The sequence below is a fragment of the Juglans regia genome, chromosome 3, assembly GCF_001411555.2.
Source record: "Juglans regia cultivar Chandler chromosome 3, Walnut 2.0, whole genome shotgun sequence".
Taxonomy (NCBI): Eukaryota; Viridiplantae; Streptophyta; class Magnoliopsida; order Fagales; family Juglandaceae; genus Juglans; species Juglans regia.
Genome location: NC_049903.1, coordinates 14,616,622 through 14,638,303, shown reverse-complemented (window position 1 = coordinate 14,638,303; position 21,682 = coordinate 14,616,622). Strand labels below are relative to the sequence as shown.

General features: G+C 37.9%; 1 protein-coding gene across 2 annotated transcripts; it reads right to left on the bottom strand.

The window, feature by feature from the left end:
• Positions 1–9,810: 9,810 nt before the first annotated feature.
• On the bottom strand, positions 9,811–19,099 carry LOC108988816 (CTP synthase-like). 2 transcript variants are annotated; one of them, XM_018962190.2, is made up of 22 exons: positions 18,889–19,099; positions 18,541–18,692; positions 17,854–17,933; positions 17,271–17,357; positions 17,090–17,140; positions 16,876–16,993; positions 16,733–16,789; positions 16,568–16,632; positions 16,358–16,441; positions 16,172–16,222; positions 16,017–16,079; positions 15,876–15,922; positions 15,675–15,744; positions 15,522–15,584; positions 13,998–14,087; positions 13,875–13,913; positions 13,523–13,750; positions 13,216–13,301; positions 12,462–12,510; positions 12,303–12,383; positions 12,110–12,203; positions 9,811–10,542 (listed from the first exon to the last, which is right to left on the bottom strand). In XM_018962190.2, the coding sequence occupies exons 2-22, from the start codon at positions 18,656–18,658 to the stop codon at positions 10,355–10,357; spliced, it is 1,809 nt and encodes a 602-aa protein (XP_018817735.1). In that variant the 5' UTR covers positions 18,659–18,692; positions 18,889–19,099; the 3' UTR covers positions 9,811–10,354. The 2 variants fall into 2 exon arrangements, with proteins under 2 accessions (XP_018817735.1, XP_018817734.1); XM_018962189.2 differs by having other exon boundaries at positions 18,798–19,098.
• Between the last annotated feature and the right edge of the window lie 2,583 nt (positions 19,100–21,682).

Here is a 21,682-nt window from a genome sequence, read left to right as displayed (position 1 = left end):
ATTAGAGCGAATGAGAAGTGGTGAATGTGTGTAATTTTCACAAATTTGAATAGCTTCACTTTGCCACAAATCGACTTAATAGTTGATTCGACGATAGAACGCCAAATGTTGAGTTTCATGGATGCCTACTCAGGGTACAACCAGATAAAACTCCATGAGAGCGACCAAGAAAATATTTCCTTTATAATAGATAGGGGTTCTACTGTTACTGGGTAATGAAATTCAGTCTAAAGAATGTGAGGCACATAACAACGGCTAGTGAATTGTATGTTCAAAAAGCAAGTCGAACGCAACATGTATGTGCACGTAGACGACCTCCTAGCAAAAAGTAAGGAGGAAGATCATCACTAGATGAACTTAAAAGAGGCCTTTGCAATTTTATGGAAGTATAACATGAAGTTCAACCCAGCCAAGTGTGCATTTGACGTGGGTTCATGAAAATTCCTATGCTTCATGGTGTCTGAAAGAGGGGTCAAGGCCAATTCAAGAAAAAAAATAAGGCAATAAAACAGTGTTCCCTTGATAAAAAAGAGGCGTGCCAATCGAAAGTGAGCATGGGTTGAAGATCTCCCAGGAGTATATTGGTTTACAAGTCTATTGAGAGGACCCCAAAGGGAGAAACCCCATTCGCAATGACATACAACAATAAAGTGGTAATACTAGTAGAGATCAGTATGCAAAGTCACTGAGTCCAGCACATTTGGGAGGAAACAAACGGAAAAGGCTTGGAATGGAATCTCGACCTACTGGAAGAAAAGGCAAAGGTGAGAGCAACAACCTACAAAAGGAGAACAATAGAGTACTTCAACAAGAAAGTCAATCAATGGATATTCAAAGTCGAAGACCTTATACTAAAAGAAGTAAGGACGACCATCAGAAGACAAGAAGATGGAAAGCTCAGGCCCAGTCGTGAAGGGCCACACGTTATTGTAGCAAACAACAGACCAGACTCATACCAATTAGAGGATGAACAGAAAGAGGCTGCCACACCCGTGGAATTCAGAGCACTTGAGAAAATATATTACTTACCAATTCATGTAATTTCAATATGGAATAAGGAACCTTTTTATGAGTACGTAAATAGGCAAGCATTTTCGTCAAGTATTAGCTTTTGCACCCCCCTTGGGTGAGAAACCAAGTGTTAATGTACACACGATTGGGTTAATACTTGCACCAATAGTTTGCAACTAAGGCAACTCATGCATGCGACTTAGGTTAGCCTTCACCTAACCAACGAGTGAGAGAATCTCCCGCTCCCTTAGCATGCCCCTTAAGTGTCAATAGTTGGCAACCAACTTTAATGCTCGTACATGTGATTGGGGTTAACCTTTTCCTAAATAATGGTCAAGAGAGTCTCCTGCTCCCCTAGCACACCAGTTGGGAAAACAACTGAATGTTAGCAACACGCATGCGACCGACGTTAACACTTGCGCCAATAGTTGGCATCCAACTCCAATGCTCGTTGATGCGACCGGAGTTAGCCTTCACCTAAACAACGGTTGAGAGAATCTCCCACTCCCTTAACACACCCTTGGGTGAACAATCGAGTGTTACTAATGCGTAAGCAATCGGGGTTAACACCCATACCAAAAGTTGGTGTCCAAGGCTAACGCTTGTGCATGAGATTGGGGTTAACTTTTACCTAACTAGTGGTCAATAGAGTCTCCCACTCCCTTAGCATGCCCCTCATGCGAGCAATTGAGTGTTAATAATGTTCATGTAATCAGGTTTAACACTCCGCAAATAATTGGAGATTAAGTTTAATGCACATGCATGCAACTAGGCTAGCCTTTGCCTAAAACGTGGTTTAGAGATCTTCAACTCCCTTAGCACACCCCTTGAGCAAGCAGCTGAGTGTTAACAACATGCATGCGGTCGAGATTAACACTTGTGCCAATAGCTGGTGTGAGGACTACGCTAGTGATAAAGGAAAAACTACTTTCTGAGAGCAAAAGGAAGGCGAATAAGGGAGCCTTTCCTTGTTGAGTGAAAGTCAAGTAAGACCTTCTCTTAATTTGGTGGAAAATGAGGTAACGATGATCTGTGTATTGAAGCTATTCCAACAAAAGGGCAAGCGGTACCATCTAGAAAACTTAGCAGGAACACCTCAGCACAAGGTGTAACAAGGACTTTCACGCCGTGTCGGGCAAGCAAGTAATCTAGCTAAAATGAAGAGTTGAAGAGGCTAGTGTCTTGGGCAAAAGAGAGTTATCTATCCAAGGCAAGCAATGGTCAAGAATAGACTAGACTAGATCTAGGAGCATTTTACGGTAACACAACAACGCTAAGAAGATAGCAGTGTCGTACACAGAAGCCCACACTCAATCTAAAGAGTCACATCTGGAAGGGTTTTGCAAAATAGACTACGACTTGACAGACCATACCGTTAGAATCTAGAGATATGGTCCAAAGCCACGTGGGAGACCCTCAGCCAAGGAGAGACTACGGATTGAACTTAAGGCAGGCTGTAAGGACGTGCGAGCCTTGTCCTTACAGTCTATCTCTACCATCCTGTAGTGGGACAATCAAGATCAATGGGGTCCTATTCAGGCACATTTGGAGTAAGAACGACACCTAACGGTTCCATTCTATAAATGATTTAAGGTAAGAGCCAAAATCTCACTTTTGAGATACTAAAGATTTTGAAACTAAAATCTTTAAAAGAAAAAAACAAGTGACTTCAAGTGAGACAAAGAAAGGAGCAATGCAATGCTATAATTCTAAGGCAGTGAAGTAGGTTAGCTTCAAAGGCAATGTTGAGAAATATGAGATAAATATTGTGGGTATGTCATGCGACTTACATTGCATATTTTGTAACCTCCCCCTTTCTGATCATGAATTACTAAATGTTTTCGTCATTATGTTTATGAATATTTTTACTTCGTAGTTTTTGAGATATTGAATATGACTGTTTTCAGATTAATTTTGGGTGATATCCATGTGTGTGTAACCTTATCGTCTGTTGATCATCATGGATAGGTAGCGAGAGTCTCTAGACCATTCATATGGTGTGTTGCACAAGTTTCATACTAGTAAAAAGAGTCCCTATGATAATTGGGGCTAAATGGTATCATGTTGGCCTCACCAGATAGATGCGAAAGAGAATACCCCAGGGCGTATCACGTGTGCTGTCTTCAAGTTGGTTGGCTGGGTATACTTTTTTTCAATGGAACATGACTATCTCTGTGTGAGTGTTGACCTGTTCGAGATAGGTGAGTCAGCTTGCATGTTGGTTGGGTGGGAGTGATTTCCCTATTGACCTTCCAGGCAACCGATATCTATGTGACAAACATTTATGTGATGAATATGATGAGTTTTACAAGCTTAAGAAGAGGGCGATACCTTACCTCAATGATACTTATATATAATGAGTTTTGCACAGAGGCTAACTCCTTAGATGGAGATTCCATGTCATACTTATATAATTGTGTTTTTCTGAGAGAGTGATTTCTCATCATGTTTATGAATACATGTACTTTTGCTTGAAAGGGTGATTCCTCGGTAGGGGTGGACTCCGACTTTGACAGAGTCGAAATGGCCACATCCGAACTCTGACTCCAACTAGAATCGGAGATGAGTTTGGACTCCAATTCTGACTCCAATCGAAGTTCGAAAGTGGGCTCAAAGTTCGGAACTCAGATTAGAGTTGGGCCGGCCTAAGGCCTAGTTTCTATTGACTTTAAGCCTAATTTTGAAAAATCTATTAAAAAATATAAAACAATACTAAAAAACCAATATCAGCCATTCAAGTGGGCTTCAGTATCAGCCCATTGTAGAAAAATACTATAAAAAATTAAAAATACCTTAAATATAATGAGGAAATTACATACATTACAAAACATAAGAGGAAGAAAATGTACAATCACAATCACAATCTCTAAAAGAAGAAATTACCTACATTACACTACAATCATAATCAAAACCTAAATTAAAAATGCAACATTCCATTAGCACAATAATAACGAAATGCAACATTACACCCCTGCACAACAACTCATTACACCTACCTATATTAAAGTCAACCACCAAACAACCACCACAATCACAACCAAATTCACCAACCTTACCAAAGTTGCAACACATTACATATTACACCCCTGTAAAGTCCACCACCAATGTTACTAAACACACCCCTTTAATGTCACCAAACTCACTAGCAAACTTCTCAACGAATTTACAATGTATCAGAATTAGAAAAACGTTATAATGTATTAGAATTTAAAAAAGAAAAAGAAAAGCTACAATGTATGACAAACAAAGTACAATAAATAACTCTCGGCACCAAACTTTTCCAACTCCAATTCCATATTGGTTTGGAAATTAAAAAAAGTTAAACATGACACTACTTAGCCAAATTAAACCCTACGAAATTCGTGCTGACCTATGTGCCCTCTTCCCCACCTAATTTCATCCTGATTTCTAGGAATTTCATCCCATAATATCACAATAAACTCTAAAAAATGAAAAACTCTAAAAATAAAAAAGCCCTAAAATTATAAAATATGGAAAACCCTAGGCTATTCCCAAAATTAAATCAACTGAAGAAAAAAACATGCTTAAGGTGTCGCACTAGAAAATGCTTTGCACTGTGAGGTTGGGTGGAGACGACGTCACAATGGTGGCTCGCGACAAAGAGGTGAGAAACAAAAAGGGTTGATCGAAGAGAGAAGAGGGATGTGAAAGTGAGGGTGGAGAAAACAGGAAAGGGATTTAGGGCCCGATTGCATCAAAACGATGTCATTCCACTTGAAATGGAACGACATCATTTCATTAAAAGACTTTGGACCCCTAACAAATGTAAAATGATGTCTTTTTACATCAATTAAAATGACATCGTTTTATATATTTTTTTAAATATATATTGTGGGTTTCGACTTCCGACTTCCGAACTCCGACTCCGACCATTATTTTTGGAGCAACTCCGAACTCTAACTTTTTCCACTCTACCAGAGTCAAAGTTGGAGTGGGCATCGGTCAGAGCTGGTGGAGGTTTTGCACACCCCTATTCCTTGTGATGCACTAATATATATGTTCATCCTTTTTGTTACATGAAACTGTACATTGAATCTTCATGAGCATTGTCTCTTATTAGAAGTTTTGTCATAACTGCCTAACCTACATATGGTTTCATTTATCGAAACTATAGATTTTGACGCAGAGGTAGATCTAGGAGAGATACTCGAGGAAGAATGACAAATCCCACCTGAGCAATAGACTTGGAGGCAAGTCTTCGTCAATAGAGATCTTGTTGTTCATTTGTATTTGTATTATTTAGTCTGGCAACCAACTATGTTTGGTTTGTTGTATTTGGATTTAGGGAACAAATAATTGGGTCTGAATTTTATATTTGGAGATGAAGTGACATATGGATATTTGGAGTATCTATCGAATGAATTTATTTACGGTTTAAATTATGGTACAACTAGCACTTAACCTTTACTACTCTGCTGGGATTTTATATCGACCATCGACTTACACATACACTTCCTTGTGAACATTGCATGCCTAATCCGATTAAGAGCTTGGGTGTTTCCGACCAACTGGTTCCTTGGCACCACTGATCATTGAAAGGTCCTTTACCAAGGAACGGTGTGTCACAGTTGACAACCAAGGCTAATGCACATGTATGCAATCGATGTTAGCCTTTGCCTAATCAGCGGTCGAGAGAATCTCCCACTCCCTTAGCATGCCCCTTAGGCGAGCAACTTTATGTTAACGATGCGCATGCGACTAGGGTTTAACACTCACACCCATGGTTGGCGACTAAGGTTAATGCACGCGCATGCAATCGAGGTTAACCTTTACTGAAACAATGGTCTCTCACTCCCTTAGCTCACCCCTTGGGTGAGTAATTGAGTGTTAACACACAAGCATTTGACCAGGATTGACACTTGGCCAATGGTTGACAACCATAGTTAGCACGACCTTGAAGACCAACGCGTATCTAACAAGCAAAGCCTGGCCAATTGTAGACTCGGTTTTGATAGCCAAGGTTAACACAACCTTGGCGACCAATGTTCATTACAAAATATGTCAAATAACACCACAACTAGTGCAACAAAAGGGAGGAACCAACCTTGAGCCTAAGTTGTTGGGCCACCATTAGGAGGAAGAGAAAGAGGTTGAGCGAAGAAGGTGTCGGGCATCACATTAGCTTCCAAAGAATCCAAGATGGCCAAAGACGCTGCATCAAGAAGGACATTGTGCAGCTCCAAAGACCTTAAGTCTTTCCTAGGATGAGCTAGCAAGAACCTCCTCAACGTCCAAAGACCAAGGTTGTACCCAACTCCCCATGCCCGATTGCAGACTTGAAGGGTTGCAGATAATTAGGGGGAAAGGTGGACCACCTCGTTCCTCGAAAGCCTAAGTTGGTTGTTTAGTTCGTCGCCATGCTACTTGGACTTTACGAGTCTTTCCTACAACTTTTCAATCATCTCATAGAGCTTAAGATAATTCTTTAGTCTTGTGAAGTTCTTCCTTAATAGTTCACTAAGCCTTGTTTATTTTCACAAAATTTCTCAACTCATCTCATCTTATCCAATCATTACAATTTTCTCAAATTTTCACACAAAATAAAATAAAGAACTCAACTTTTTCAAATCCTTAAATAAAAATAATATTAAAAAATATATTCTAATAATATTTTATTCAATTTTCAACTTTTATCTTAACTTAGCTCATCTCATCTGCGAAAACAAATGAGGTCTAACTAGCCTCAGCTTGTGCCAACTCCCTCAAGTAGTGTCAAGGTCTATATGGAGTTTTTCAACAGAAAATCTTCAGCCTTTGCAGCTCTCTCTGCATAGGAGGAACAACACCCATTCACTTCAGAAGCATATCTCACCGCCTCCTCCTATTCGGCTCACAGCTCGCTGTTGCATTGACGCTCAGCGGGCAACTCATCCTCTAGAAACAATGTAGCCTGGCTAGCCACCCACTCATGCTCCAAGGCCTAATTAAGTTGCCTGCACTTTCGCCAATGAAGATCTCTCCAAGGCCAGAGTGCAATAGAGGTCCGATACCTCGACCTTTAGCACGAAAATCTCCACCTCCTGCACACGTGAGTGGGCACCCAATTGAGAGTAGGCCGTCTCCCATAGTTTCCTCTCCTCCACTGCCTCAGACACCACTTTTTGGTCTCCTTCCATGAACGAGCAAGAAGAGTCCACTTGCTCATCTAAACTACATTGAGGTTGGGCGACCCATTGAGCCAAAGAAAGTAAACCCTACAATGAACAACCTATCTTAATTATAATAGGCAAAGAGAAGATCAACACAAACTAGTGGAAGAGTTATATACTGGGGAGAGGAATTGGTCAAATCTCCTGGCAATTTGGGTGACCATGGGATCGGAAGACCCTTCTACTTGGGTGATAAACGGAGTGGGTAAAACTTGGCAGGAACCGGAGCCCCTAATTGAAAGATAGACTCCTGAGCAATTGCCTCGGGCTCCATTGAAGGATGCACAATAGGGGGAAGACGTTTAGAGATGCTACCCGCACCCTATAGGGCAAGATTGCCCCTTTCCACACCCCGCCGCCACATGGGCAGCCGGGGGAGGGGTGGGGGGTTTGCCCTAGAATCCACCACCGTATCCCGAGGTTGGGGCCCTATCCGTCGACCCCCCATCCACCTTCGAAATGGAAACAAAAATTCAAACAAAAGAAAAAGTAACACAAAAAACCCACAACAATAAACAATACACATCAAATCCACAACACAACACAACACACAAGAATAAACAAAATACAAAACTAATGATTCGAATTAGAAACAACCAAAAAAACCTAAACTACTAAAAAGAACTCACGTGACTCGGAGATGAGGAGGAGTCGAGGAGCAGGATAAGTAGCAGAGGATAGTGACTGCGAGAGGGAGAGAGGGCAACAATGGCCATAGGGGGAGAGAGAGAGAGAGAGAGAGAGCTTCTGCAGTTGGGGGGGATTTAGGATTAACTTAACGCCCCTCCCCCCAAATACGACGCCGTTTCAACATTCTTTTTTTTTATAATTAAAAAAAAAAATCGTTTTGGTAACGAAATTCCTTTACACACACACATTTTGGGTTAGGTTAGGCCCAGCCTGGGGGGCGGAAGGGGCGAGCTTGCCTTCAAACAATAAAATAGGACAACAAGATCCTTCAGGTATTGGGCAAGAGCTGAGTTGGAGCCATGATGCCCAAGTAGTCCACAATGTCACAAACTGGGCGACATAATGAGAGCCTCAACCCCATCAAGAACATGTCAATGTAAAGTCCGATATGTTTAGTGACCCCTTTTGAGTTAACAATGCCAACTCAGGAATGTTGTAGCACTCACTTATGGAGTCCAATTCTATCTAAGTGTTGGTAGCAATCTAACGGCTCCCCTTGAAAGCAACGGGTCATGAGGAGTAATCTTCGTGAGACTTGTTCTGTGACTGATGGGAACAAGAAGAACATAGAGCATTACAGGAAGGATTTTTGGGAGCCATTAAGGTAGGCGAAGTGCGAGGTACTGAAAGATGGAAGAGCTTGTAGATGGAGGAAAATAAGAAATAAGGAAATGTGATCAAATACAAAAAAGGAGAAGTAAGGAAAGAACATTGTCAGTGATTGCCTCGAAAGGACTATGTCAGTGGCGGGATACTCACACCAGAAGGACGCTATCGGCAACGAGATACTCGCACTAGAAGGAATTAGTGGTGAAATACTCGCACTGGAAGGATGCTGTCAGTGTGGTAAAATCAAGCTCAAGAAAGAAACATTCCTAACTGAGCATCGAGAATTGCACCCCTAAAAATGTAACACCATTGGCAAACACCGCATAAATATCTACCAGGTATGTGCTAAAGCATCCTAGTTTTTTAATTACTAAGAGAAGTGGTTATCTCTCTAACTTAACCATCAAAGATATCTCCTCTAAGTTTCCCGAGACTTTGTCTTGGTTGCAGGATGCAGAGTACATGGAAGGCATCCCCGAAAATTGCATCAACAATGTATAACAGAAAAAATGGTAATTTTGTATCACATTACAAAAATGATTACAATTTAGATACACCCCATTTGCAATTCAAGACAAGGGATTTGACATGACAAGGCGAAAAGAACAATATTTTTGGTGTCAAGCTTGCAAGTTGAGTGCAAGAGGAAAAGGTTTTGTATTGGGTACTCTAAGGAAAATGTAGATCCTGTTTTGGGTTTTAAAGGAAAAGGAGTGTATCCAGTTGTGATTCGAAGAAAGGAATTTTGCATTCTAGGGCATAAAAAATAACATGTAGCTCCCAAGATTAGAAATTACGACCAAGAGTCAAGAAAAGGATTCAACATGGGAATGACTCTAGTTTAATTCTTGAGCATAGAAGCCCAGCTAAAAATTGCCATAATCTGTATTGGAGTAGGCAATATGAGCCGGGGCACCAGAGAGGATGATTGGGTGAGAATTTTGCAAGTTTCTTAGGTGCAGAAGTTATAAGAACAAAACATCAAGCTCCAATGAAAATCCTGTTCCTGTCCAAAAATGGAACAAAACAAATCCTAAATGTAATTTAAATTAAACCAATGTCATATTGTTGTCTTTTTTATTATCGTATCGGAATCAACAAAAATTAATAAATCCAGCAAAATAAAATAAAAGCTTTTGTGGGCTGACATTCTTCCTTATTGCAAGTCTCCAAGATGTTCCCTTTTCCCTGTTTCATGTGTTAGGCTCGTTATTTAACAAGCTCAGCCCTCCAGTAACTGCCAGTAGGAAGAATTGGCCAACTTACCCAATTCTTTCCTAACGACTTGGACATGCTCGTAAGCACTGTAACTTCCTATACATACATACCAATTAATAATCCTTAATGAGTATACTTTGAAGTAATCATAGATTGCCAAATGCTTTGACCTCAAGGCCACTCAACCAATACATTAATTTGACACAGCCAAATACCAAGATCCTCTAACTGCCATACCCATGAAAACTTCAACTCTGACTGAAAAAGCCAAAACAAAACAAAGATTACGCAATTCTAAAAGGGAATGATCTCTTGAAGAAAATGGAACCTGCTCACTTGCACAGAGTTTACAATGTAGACAGAGTGCAAACTGCACGAGTCCATGACACTAAAACCGCCGCCGGGAGGGGGAGGAGGACGCCATGTAGGTATAGGCAAACCTCAATATCTTCTCATTGCAATACAACGGTATTTAACAAGCAATCCCGTTTAAAAGACCGGGATCCAACTCTGTTCTGAGTCCTTCAGATTCCTATATCTACCAAGACCAACATAACTGTACAGACCAAACCTAAATCCCACCTAGAAGCCCCCGGAAAAACCTATCAACTAGACCACAAAAAAAGGGGTCATATAAGATAAGGCACCAACAACCTTCACAAGAAGATCCCATTGCCATTGCTATAAACACCATCATGCAACATGGTAGTGTGCTTAGTCGCACTTCCATTTTGGTACACTTTGAATTTTGAGGTATCATTTCCTACTCCATTGGGAACATTCCTTTGGCTCCCATATCCTTGTAAGACAGCAACCGACTCCCTGCATGCTGCTGCTATGAGTCCTAAATTTGGCATGAGAATGAGAGGAAGTTATTGTTTAGTAACTTTGATGCAAAAATGGGAACATATATAGTAAAGGAATAAATGCACATAGTATGAACTGGTGTAAAGGAAAAAAAAAAAAAAAAAGGAGAATTCCATGTACCAAACATGTCTTGACATCTACAAATGTGAAAGGATAGTCTATGATAGGACGACACCACATTTATTGATGAACCTCACTGGTTCCCAAATACAATGGTGATATTAGTTTTACGTTTAAACTGATATTATAAATCTGCTGTAAAGGCTGAGTTTCCAACTTCAACTCAAATTAGAGAAAAATTGTGTACTTAGTTGTAATAATTAGGGGTGTAAACTCAAACCGGAAAAGATTCATTTTCTATGAAAAGCGTCCAACTTATAACGTGAATCTTTCGTTTATGACAATCCCATCACAAATTAGCTAAAATGTTATTACCTAGGAATTTGGATATCACCAGTAGAAATATTTAGCAACTACATACATAGATTACGGAGAGATCTCTTCTCCAACAACAAACAAGGATGCTTTTTTTTTTTTTTTTGGTATTGTGTTGTAAATTGGGCCATGCAGGCCAAATCTGTACCTGTTGATCTATCACATGCTCATCCAAGAATGCCAGATTTGGGCTCATTAGGCACAAGCTTGGCCTAGCTTAACCTGAAGCCCAACTAAGCTGGACTGAAGGCAAATGATAATTTTACTCTAGTGATCATAATTTCCTAAATCATTAAGTGATTGCCCCATATTTGCTGATATCAATAATACTCCTTTGTACACATTTTGGCTGGCCTTAACCAAATACATTCTGGACATGTTTCCATCAAAGCAAGAGAGGAACACATTCTCAACCATCAACTGATTCATCCAGATATTTCCAGATTCTTATTTCAAATTGAGTGCTAATCACATGTATGTTTATTTGTGCCATGGAATTGGTCAATTTGCTCCTTCAAATGCAAGATGCACATTTGTTTCTGTTGATATAAATTGCAATAAATTTGAATTATTCTGACGCAATTAAGCAATGGAAGAGGCATTAATAGGGCTTAAATCTAGATTTATCACAATGCATGTGCATTCAAGAATGTTATATTTATTAGTCCACAAAAATATTACTTACACATAAAAGGTATGACAAACAATATCATTGTCTTCTATGAAGAAAAGGGACACACACACACACACACACAGGCTCTAGATGCTTAGTGCGACAGATTTAGTTCAGCCAAGATATACCAGGCTAAGATCAGCTGTAACTTTTGCTTTGGGCATGCAAAACCAGAATGTAGTGAAGCATAATCTCTTAAGCGTTTTTGGTCCTAGTAAAATCTATTGCAGTTTACACATACTCCTTGGGAGTAGTAGCAAGTATAGCAACTGTCACATATCCTGACAAAAAACTCATATCACAAGTCCCTGACCAAAACCTAAGCACATGTTATTTCAGTTTATATCACATTCAAATACAAAAGGAATTATTTCTTGTAACAAATTCACGACTGAACAATGTTAAGTGGATGCATTGGAAAAGGCAAGCAAGATACCTAAAAATAAAGGAGAAGGTTTTTCTGGCCTTGATTTAAATTCAGGATGGAATTGCACACCAATAAAGTATGGATGATGAGGTAGCTCGATAATCTGTAACAACATCCCAAATATTAATACAGAGCCACCAGTATGTACAACTCCCTACAGTCAAAAAGTAAATTTCAGTAATTTTGTGGCTGATAAGTATACCTCCATGCGACAACCAGTTTCATCTTTGCCAGCAAAAGAGAGGCCAGCTTTTTCAAGGCGTGCTACCATATCCGGATTGACCTGCATGATAAAGAATTATCCCCCGTGCTAAAGTAGGTTGTCAAAAGAAAAACTAAATACTCTGTGAATCCCACAAACCTCATATCTATGTCGATGTCTCTCATCAATGAAGCTTCTACTTCCATATCTAGCATGAATCCAATACCATGAAAGGTTAGCTGGCTGATATATCTTTTCCAACACACCGTACTCATCTATAATTAAAGTTAGAACTCTCTAACTTTTCTCATGACATCTAATTATGTATCTGACAAATTTTGCCACAAAAATACCATGGGCATACGTAATCTGCAAAACATATATATACATATAGACACCTGTCAACAGAGATGTGTGCGTGCACACGCGTTGTATTTATGTGAATAAAAGTAACTAAATTCTAGATTCAATGACAGCTCCTACTGTTATATGATTTTTTTCGTTTTTTTTTTTATTTTTTTTATTTTTTTTAAAATATGACCTTTAATTCACAACCTTAAAGTTGTATCGATAAATCCTTTTTTACATAATAAATAAATTATAGCCAATGTTTAAACATTTTACTTTATGACCAACAACCCATCTGCATATGAAATCAAAAAATTATATAAATGAAAAAGACTTGTACAGGTTTAGTGTGTGAAAGACCTGTGCAGACAAAAAAAAAAAGTGAGGCCCACATGGCAAACTCACTTTTTCATGACGGGCCCCACTTTTTTCTTAGAGGGTCTGCGTGTGGATTGCACACCTTGGGCCTGTATCTAACATTACTCTCTCTCTCTCTCTCTATATATATATATAGTGTGTGTGTGTGCGCGCGCGCTCGTGCATCACTTTGTAGAGCTCTACTTACAGTTTTGCAGATTTGCAGTCCATAACCTGGAAATACGTCCTCCTTGATCCGAGACGCATGGTGCCTCCCATGTGAGTTTTTGAGCCCTGCTTATAGTACAAATATCAGAAACCTGTTTTATAAATAGAGATATCACATGCTTAGTTCCTAGTTTAATCACAAATTGAATTATTCTCTCTCTCTCTCTCTCTCACACACACACACACTCAAATTTAACATTGTTCTCTTAGCTCAATTAACAATGAAACAGGTCAACCCTATTTGTACTATTCTTCAAACCACAAACACAGAGGACATAGACTATGACCTCAGGCATAAATATAATGCAGGGATTCCTGGTATTGGCATCAAATTCAGTGCTGTTAGCATCTTGCAGACCAAGAACTGATCGTGCAAATTCAATGACAGCAATTTGCATTCCGAGACAAATGCCAAGAAATGGAACTTTGTTTTCCCGGGCATACTTTGCTGCAAGAATTTTCCCTTGCACTCCTCTGTGACCAAATCCTCCTGGAACAAGGACACCATCCGCCCCCTGAAGATAAAGGCTAGTCAGAGGCTAAACAGAGAAGTTTACCACAACATAATAAAGGAGAGACCTAAAACATATTGAAATAGCAGTATCAGCTGACTAGTTCAAGGCCATTAAATAAGCAAACCTTCAACAACTTCCAAGCAGCTTTATGAGCATCTGGATTCTGAAACAAGAATTTGTTGTCATGTTGTAAGATAAAGTGCAATTACACACACACACAATGTGAGAATTGAAACTTCATAATAACCTCTTTTGCAGTTGCATCTTCAAGGTCAGCAGATGGAACCCAATCTACAAAGAGTTTCTTGCGATGGAAAACAGAAGCATGAACAAGGGCCTGTAGACAAATTGCCTCTTATATAACCAGCAACATTATACTTGCTTGTCCACCCGAGCTATGTATGTCATATCTAATGGAAAGGAATATACGCATGCGCACATGCACGCACATGCTCTCTCACATTCATATGCATAAACTTGATCAAAGAGATCTTTAAGAAATTAATCTAGCTTAGTAGGTAGGCTGGAAAAATTAGTAGTCGAGCATGAATATAGGTACAAAAGAAGATAATGTATTTTTGTTTTCAAAAGCAAAGTTTACTAGTATAAAGAATAAAACAAGGACCAGACAACACTATGTACCAATTTATTGGAACATATTTTCCAAACATGACTCACATTAATTATTTTCCACAAACTACTCTTACCGCTTCATTTCCATTTGGTAGAAACTTATTTTGTCAACAGGCTCTTATCTAAACACTTAAAAATTACTTGAAACCTGATGCATGTACTTATTCAAGAAGTAAAGTGAATCACAAATAAGGCAAGACATCATTGACAAAAACCAAGATACATACAACCTGATCCTTGTGTTAGATAAAAACATCCCTAATATTTTTATAAAGCTCTTTCCGTATGGAACTTTGCAACACTCAAGACGAAAAGATCATGGGCATTTGAGCATATAGATCTATGAAGATAATGAGCAAATCTGCTGGTTAGTCAATTTTTTTCTTCTTCATCAGGTGAGCAACTCCAAGATATTCACATGCATACTAGAGCTCTCGATTTTTTTTTCCTTTTTCTTTTGTTGCTTTTGTCACGCTGCATCCTGCCTTAGGGCTTCCTGGACCATGACTAACCCAGTGTCATCATTGTTCAACAAACACCCATTCATGAGTGGCCAAATTATTCATTAGAATATCATACAGTTAAAAACCCGAAGCTCGTCTTTTTTTCTTTATCCCTTTCTTTAAATTTAACCAGGACTTATAATGGAACCATTGTTTTCAGTAAACTGTGTTCTGCCAAGAAGGGTGCAACTTTCTTTTGGAAGTTTAAAGAGCCTCATTAAATAGAAGATGTGCCCTTTGAAATTCTTAGAGAGTGCAAAAACTGGAAAAATGAATCTTGTACAGCTAATTCCTTCAGTACAGGAGTCAGCTTGGTCAATATCTGGCCTTTTTAAGATAGCAAGACACATAATAGATGCTCAAGGCGGATCCAGAAATGCTAAAAAAATAACTTCTAGGAAAATATAGTGACTCAGATGCTGCAGATAATCCAGCATTTGGAGTCCACTCTTATGTAAGGTGTAGTTAAAATCAAGGAAAGCCCTTTAGAAAATGCATGGACTCCAAATGCATGTGCAATTATAAACTATCTCTATTAACTACATATAAGAACACATGAAACTTCCAGCTAAAATGAATTCCCCTCTGGATTCAGGAATAGCGACATGGAGTTATGAAGTAATAGATAATTGCACCTTCAATATAGAGAGGTAGGAATCGGGAAGGCCTGTGTACTTCCCAACTACGGCAATATGGACCTGCCAATTAGTTGACATATAAAACTAAGCACCGATAACGATTAGAACAAAACTCGAGTCTTAATTTCTCCAATTGCATGGTAGACTCACCGGCTCATGCAAGCTATCGCAGATCTCAGCCCTACAAGTCCATTCCTCTATTGCAGGCTCCCTAGATACACTGCCATTATGGACAGCATTGCATAAGAATACTAGAAACTGAAAATGATGTCGTGTGATGCACGCGCATGCACCAGCTTGAAGTTAACAATAAAAAAAAAAAAAAAAAACAATTGAGCTCATCAGACAAACCCCAGAAGGTTCAGCACTTTGAAGATTGCTTCATGGACCTTCTGATCCTAATTGAGAAGAAAACATATCCAGAATAGTTGTAAGTAATGGTAGTTACATACTCAACAGCCACATTTCAAGAAGTGCCCAAGGACTACTTACTCTTAAAAGCAAAGGAATATGCCAGATGTTGGGTACATCATAGAGAGTGATGATGTTTTCCTCCTAGAAAACATGTGGTTTTGATAAATCAGACTCTTGCAAGGTACATAAATAAACATCTCAACTTGCACACAAAGTTTTCATTTTTAAAATACCGCAACATGGCAAAACTGAGAGAGTTTCACTTTTACATTCTGCTCAAGTGCCTGTCAACACAATTAAATAAAAATACCTTGAGCAAACCCAATAAAGTAGAAACAATGAAATAATATAACTGTATATGTGTGTGGGCGCGTGTTAGTGCCCACGCATAGGCAAATGTACAAGAGAGAGTGGGAGACCGTTGTACTGCGACAAGCTAAGATATGTGGTGACAAGCCCAGGCCTCTTAGTCCCCGAACACTGTGCTGGGTTGGTTTTGTTTTCTGAACATTAAGACATAGTTCACTAGTTATTAAATTAACGGAGTGATTTGTTCTAATAAAATGAGAGTGCACACAGACGCTAGATCAAATTTCATGTAAGGTGAGCAGGAACATCTAAGAAGTCACCTGTTCACCAACAACATTTAGAACGGGCACAAGGCTGACATGAATCAAGCAGAAGTTTCCAGCCCCTAAAATAAGAAGTATATATGAGAGAAATCATTTGATTATAATATCTAACAATTGAGGCTTGAAACATGTTGTATGAAGCTGAATAAACAATGTTCTTACCTACACGGTATGAGAATTGACCTAATGCCTCAATAAATGGCATGGATTCAATGTCTCCTGCATCAAGGCAAGTTGTTATTACCCTTGAAAAACAGAGAATTAGCTTGTGCTTCCAAAAGTCGAGAACCTTGTTTTTACCGTACCTATAGTTCCACCCAATTCTATCACACAAACATCAGCTGGACCTGCCTTCCCATCCACCGGTATCATTGCCACATGCTCAATCCACTCCTGAATGGCATCTGTGATGTGAGGGACAACCTACAGAACACAAGAATATTAATAGACTTAGGACCATGCATGCATAGCTAAGTTTAGAACAAAAGTAAATGGATTTATTAGTAAGGGTAAAAGAACCTGCACAGTTTTCCCCAGATAATCTCCCCTTCTCTCCTTATCAATAACAGACTGCCATACAAGAAGAAAAGACACTAATAACATCACTGACTGGGTTTAATAAAGCAAAATAATGATCTTGAGTATCTCTATAAGCAGAAATATAATTTAAATATGGAGATGAGTAGTTTGGCCGACTTGCCTGGTAAATCTTTCCAGTGGTGATATTATTATTGCGTGTCAACTTGATATCGAGGAACCGCTCATAATTTCCAAGGTCCAGATCCACCTTTGAACACCAAAGAAAGTCATGTTTAATACCGTTATAGCCAGTTCTAATGAATCTCCCATGATTTCCCAAACCTCGACCATTTAGCCCCAATTCATATGTTCCTTCTATTTTTTGTTCAAAACAACATGCTTTAATTAACATTTTAATCGTTACGATTTCTGCAGAATAAAATTGAAAGGGTAACATTTGATTGCCTTCGTTTTACATATCATTGCTGTCAATAAAAACAAAAATGAGATTGATCCATTGAAATGCAGTAATTTTTTTGAAAACAATAAGTGCAGTACGATTTAGTGGAGCAACCAAATCAGCTACCAATATGCCTGGTAAAACAGTATTTAATAACTTCACCGCCATCATACATTCCATTTAGACCAGATAGGGAGCCGAACTCACCAGAATTATAGACCCGGTTTGACAGTGTTGAAGCAAATTGGAGAAAACATAAAATAACATTGACAAATAATGAACACAGAGAATGCAGTTTTTATACCTCACCACCATCGTCTAGCACAAAAACTTCCCCGTGCTCTAAAGGGGACATTGTTCCAGCATCGGTGTTCAAATAAGGATCTGAATTGCAAAAAAATAAATAAATAAAAAGGAGCCGAAACCTATATTAAGAAGTTGAACAAAAAAAAAAAGAAGAAGAACAAGAGACAACAATAGTATAAAAAGTACAAAGACAAAGATGTCCAGAAACGAAACACAAAATTAATGTATTTGTGTGAATTTGCCAACTTCAGCTCTAACAAAAAAAAACGAAAATTCAAATGGAGTTTCGGCAAACTTGTAAGACAGATTCCCACTTATAAGATATTTATACACTTGAAATCTACTCTCTTCCTTTTAAACGAAAAATAATTTAAAAATCGAGGCTCTTAGAAACATTTGAGGACAAGAGACTGAGCTTATTCCAAAAGTTGACAATGTAGGGATAAATGTTCAATTAATTGATAAGGGAAAAAAACAAAAGAAAACAAAACAAAGTCATTTAGTCAAGAAAAAATAACAGAGAGAGAGAGAGAGAGAGGACAGCAGAAGAGTATATCCGTTTGGCAGCTGAGAAAACAAAAAAGCGTAGCTGACCTGTTCTTCTACTAAAAGACGATGAAAAAAGAAACAAAAGCAGCAACGATGAAGAAAAGAAGAAAAAAAAATTAAAAGAAGCAGCAGAGACCAATTTTGATGGAAGTAACGCGAAGTCCGCATGCCTTGAGAAGCAGACCAATACTACTAGCGGTGACCCCTTTCCCTAGACCACTAACTACTCCACCCGTCACCAACACGTACTTCATTTTCCGTTTCCTTGCCTTGTTTTAGAGTTAAAACCTACATAAATAAACACAAACAATAAGAGAAACAGAAACAAAAACAGAACAGAACAGCATTTCGATTTCGTATCAAAAACTGAGGGAGAAGAAAATGATGGGGGACCTCTGTTATGTTCAACTGAACCCAACACAGCCAACCCACTGAAAAATGGTTTCTACTTTGAAGAGCAAAACCAAAGGGAAAAGCTGATAACTTTATCTTATCTGTAATCTGAGTATTCGAATACTTGGGATCTTTAAACGTTATATGCTCTCTCACTCTCTCTCGCTTTATCCAAAAACAAAGGTGGCAGCTTGCGAGCTGCCAAGAGCGTGACAAACAACTACGCGAAGTACTTAAACAAGAGTGAAGATACGGATGAGATGAGAATAGGAAAAACCGAAGGAATTGAGTTCCAGAGTGCTTAGCATCTGTGGCTTTATATATGCACTGGCAGAATGCACAAGCTGGGAATTATCACCGAATTAATATATTTAACAAAAAAACAAAATATATATGAAAAAGGAGTTCACCCTTTTCGTTCCCTACGAGAATCTAATATATAAATATGTATTTATTAAATTAATGATATACATATAGAAAAAAACAACGCCTCCAATGAAAAAGCCAACGGCGCATGGGGACGGACAAACTCAGAGCAGTAACTTTTCTTTCTGTTTTCTTATTTTTCTTTTCTGTTCTTTTCTTTTTCCCTCATTTATGATGACCGAAAGCAGAAACAGAACAAACGGAGAAAGACTATCAAAGACAACTTTCAATATCCAGAAACGGATGAGTTTTGCAGATTTTCACCACCTAATTAATATATTATTCATTAATTCTACTTTTTTTTCAATCTTTTCTTTCTGTACCTTTTATATTAGTTTGTAATCACACAAGATAAACCAGCAGGTAACATAGAAAAACTACATTATCCATAGTAGTTAGGTTACATCTTCTGACTTTTTTCATAAAAATTTATACTTTGTGATTTATTTATCTTATCACTTCGGTTCATCTTTCGCTTTATCTTTATCTTTGAGAGCTTGGGAGTCTGGGGATTGACCCATTGTATTTTGTTTCTTTTTATTTCTTTTTATTTATTTTTTGTGGTTATCAAATTGGGTTTGATGAGATTAATTTCATAAAATAAGATGAATGTAGTGGTTACAGGACATCTTAAAAGTCGCCAGGATTTAAAAATTTCAACTCTTAGGCCTCGTTTGCTTTGGAAAAACATCTCATCTCATCTCATCTAATCATTCTAACTTTTCCAACTTCCAATACAAAATAAAATAAACAATTCAACTTTTTCAAATCTCAAAATAAAAATAATATTAAAAAATATACTCTAACAATATTTTATTCAACTTCTTAACTTTAATCTCATCTCATCTCCGAAAATAAATGAGGCCTCAAATTAACTTCAGATGATGCTAATATTATTAATGTCCCTTTTAACGTAATTCTTTTAAAAAAGTGATTAAACATGAGATTCACATAAAAAAAAATTAATTTTTTAATAATAAACCTTATTATTTTTCAAATAAATATGTGACGCTTGTACAACACAACTCTTACATGACTGTATCAAGCATTATTCGAGCAAGAGTATAAATTTTTTTTTTCTCCACAAATGCTGAAACTATATATATATTGATATAAAAGAAAAGTTCTAGGAGACAAATCCTAGATACAAACAAAAATCAAATATGCACCATATATATTTTAGTTCCTAGACGTTGGTCTTAATAAGGATTTTCTAATATTAGCTAGCTAGCCTCGCTTGTTTTGGAAAAATATCTCATCTCATCTAATCATTACAATTTTTTTAATTTCTAATATAAAATAAAATAAACAATTCAACTTTTTCAAATCTCAAAATAAAAATAATATTAAAAAATATATTCTAATAATATTTTATTTAACTTTTTAACTTTAATCTCATCTCATCTCAAAAAACAAACGAAACCAATTCCGGAGCAAATGATTCCCAAATGAATAGATCGAAGCGATAGTTGCAAGAGGCCGCAATGCCAATGCACCTACAACAAGTCTTCATTGTGTCATACGTACTGGTACGTAAATAGCTATCTATCTAGCTAGGGATCACAAGCGCCCATGGCGATACATGCATGCAGAAGCCGATAGCAACTAAGCATCCATCGATAGATCAGAAAAAAACATCTCTAAAATTAATGCCACGTGTGAAGATAAAAAACACAACGAGACAAGTTGAACAAAAGATAATGATAATTAATATTTTAAATAAAAAAAATTACATAAAAATAAACTTATAAAATAACATAACTTGATCGTAAAAGTATATACATGTCATGTCGGGTAGTTAACGTCGGGTAGTTAAAAAAGATAGAGACGGGCTAGTGGGGTGATGTCAGGGGAAGACAAGAATGAATTCCTAGCCCTCCTAACGTATCGAGTATGAATCTCTAACTCTAATTTGCAGATGATATGTTGTATTAGTAATTAATGCATGTTAATTTTGTAATGAGATCTACCTACCTAGCGACCCCAACCACTTGCCAATGCAAGTAGGTTTTTCTGTTGATTGGACCCACCGCTAATACTGGTGGACCTTACCTTACCATGCAGTCCCCCCCTCCCCCATGGCGGTCCCGTTTATTTATTACGTCGACTCCGGAGCCCCGTGACTACAACCCCTAATCTTTTTCTGTTTCACTTCTTTTCTTTCTTTGATTTTGCTTTTCTCTAGAGGCTAATAATTCTATATATTTAATTCTTAAAAAAAATAATTACAAAATCGTTACTGGGTGGTAGTCGATATCCATGCATGATTCATGTTGACATGGTCACGGCCGTCGACATACTATTGCCACAACCTCGGCCGGTCGACACAAAAACTTTTAATTATAACCTCTACATGACATTTAAAAAATAAAAATAAAAATTGGGATTTGAAATCGTTATCAATTGATCATAATAATCCACTGATTTTGATATCAACTTTAAGTATAATTTGAACATTG

What these genes read in the sequence shown, in the direction of transcription:
- LOC108988816 (XM_018962190.2), bottom strand. Translation starts at nt 18,658, where the DNA reads ATGAAGTACGTGTTGGTGACGGGTGGAGTAGTTAGTGGTCTAGGGAAA. An exon ending in TGCTAGACGATGGTGGTGAG is followed by an intron (nt 17,358 to 17,853) that starts GTATAAAAACTG and finishes TGGTGTTCAAAG; the next exon opens with GTGGATCTGGACCTTGGAAA. An exon ending in CTCAGTTTTGCCATGTTGCG is followed by an intron (nt 16,080 to 16,171) that starts GTATTTTAAAAA and finishes CATGTTTTCTAG; the next exon opens with GAGGAAAACATCATCACTCT.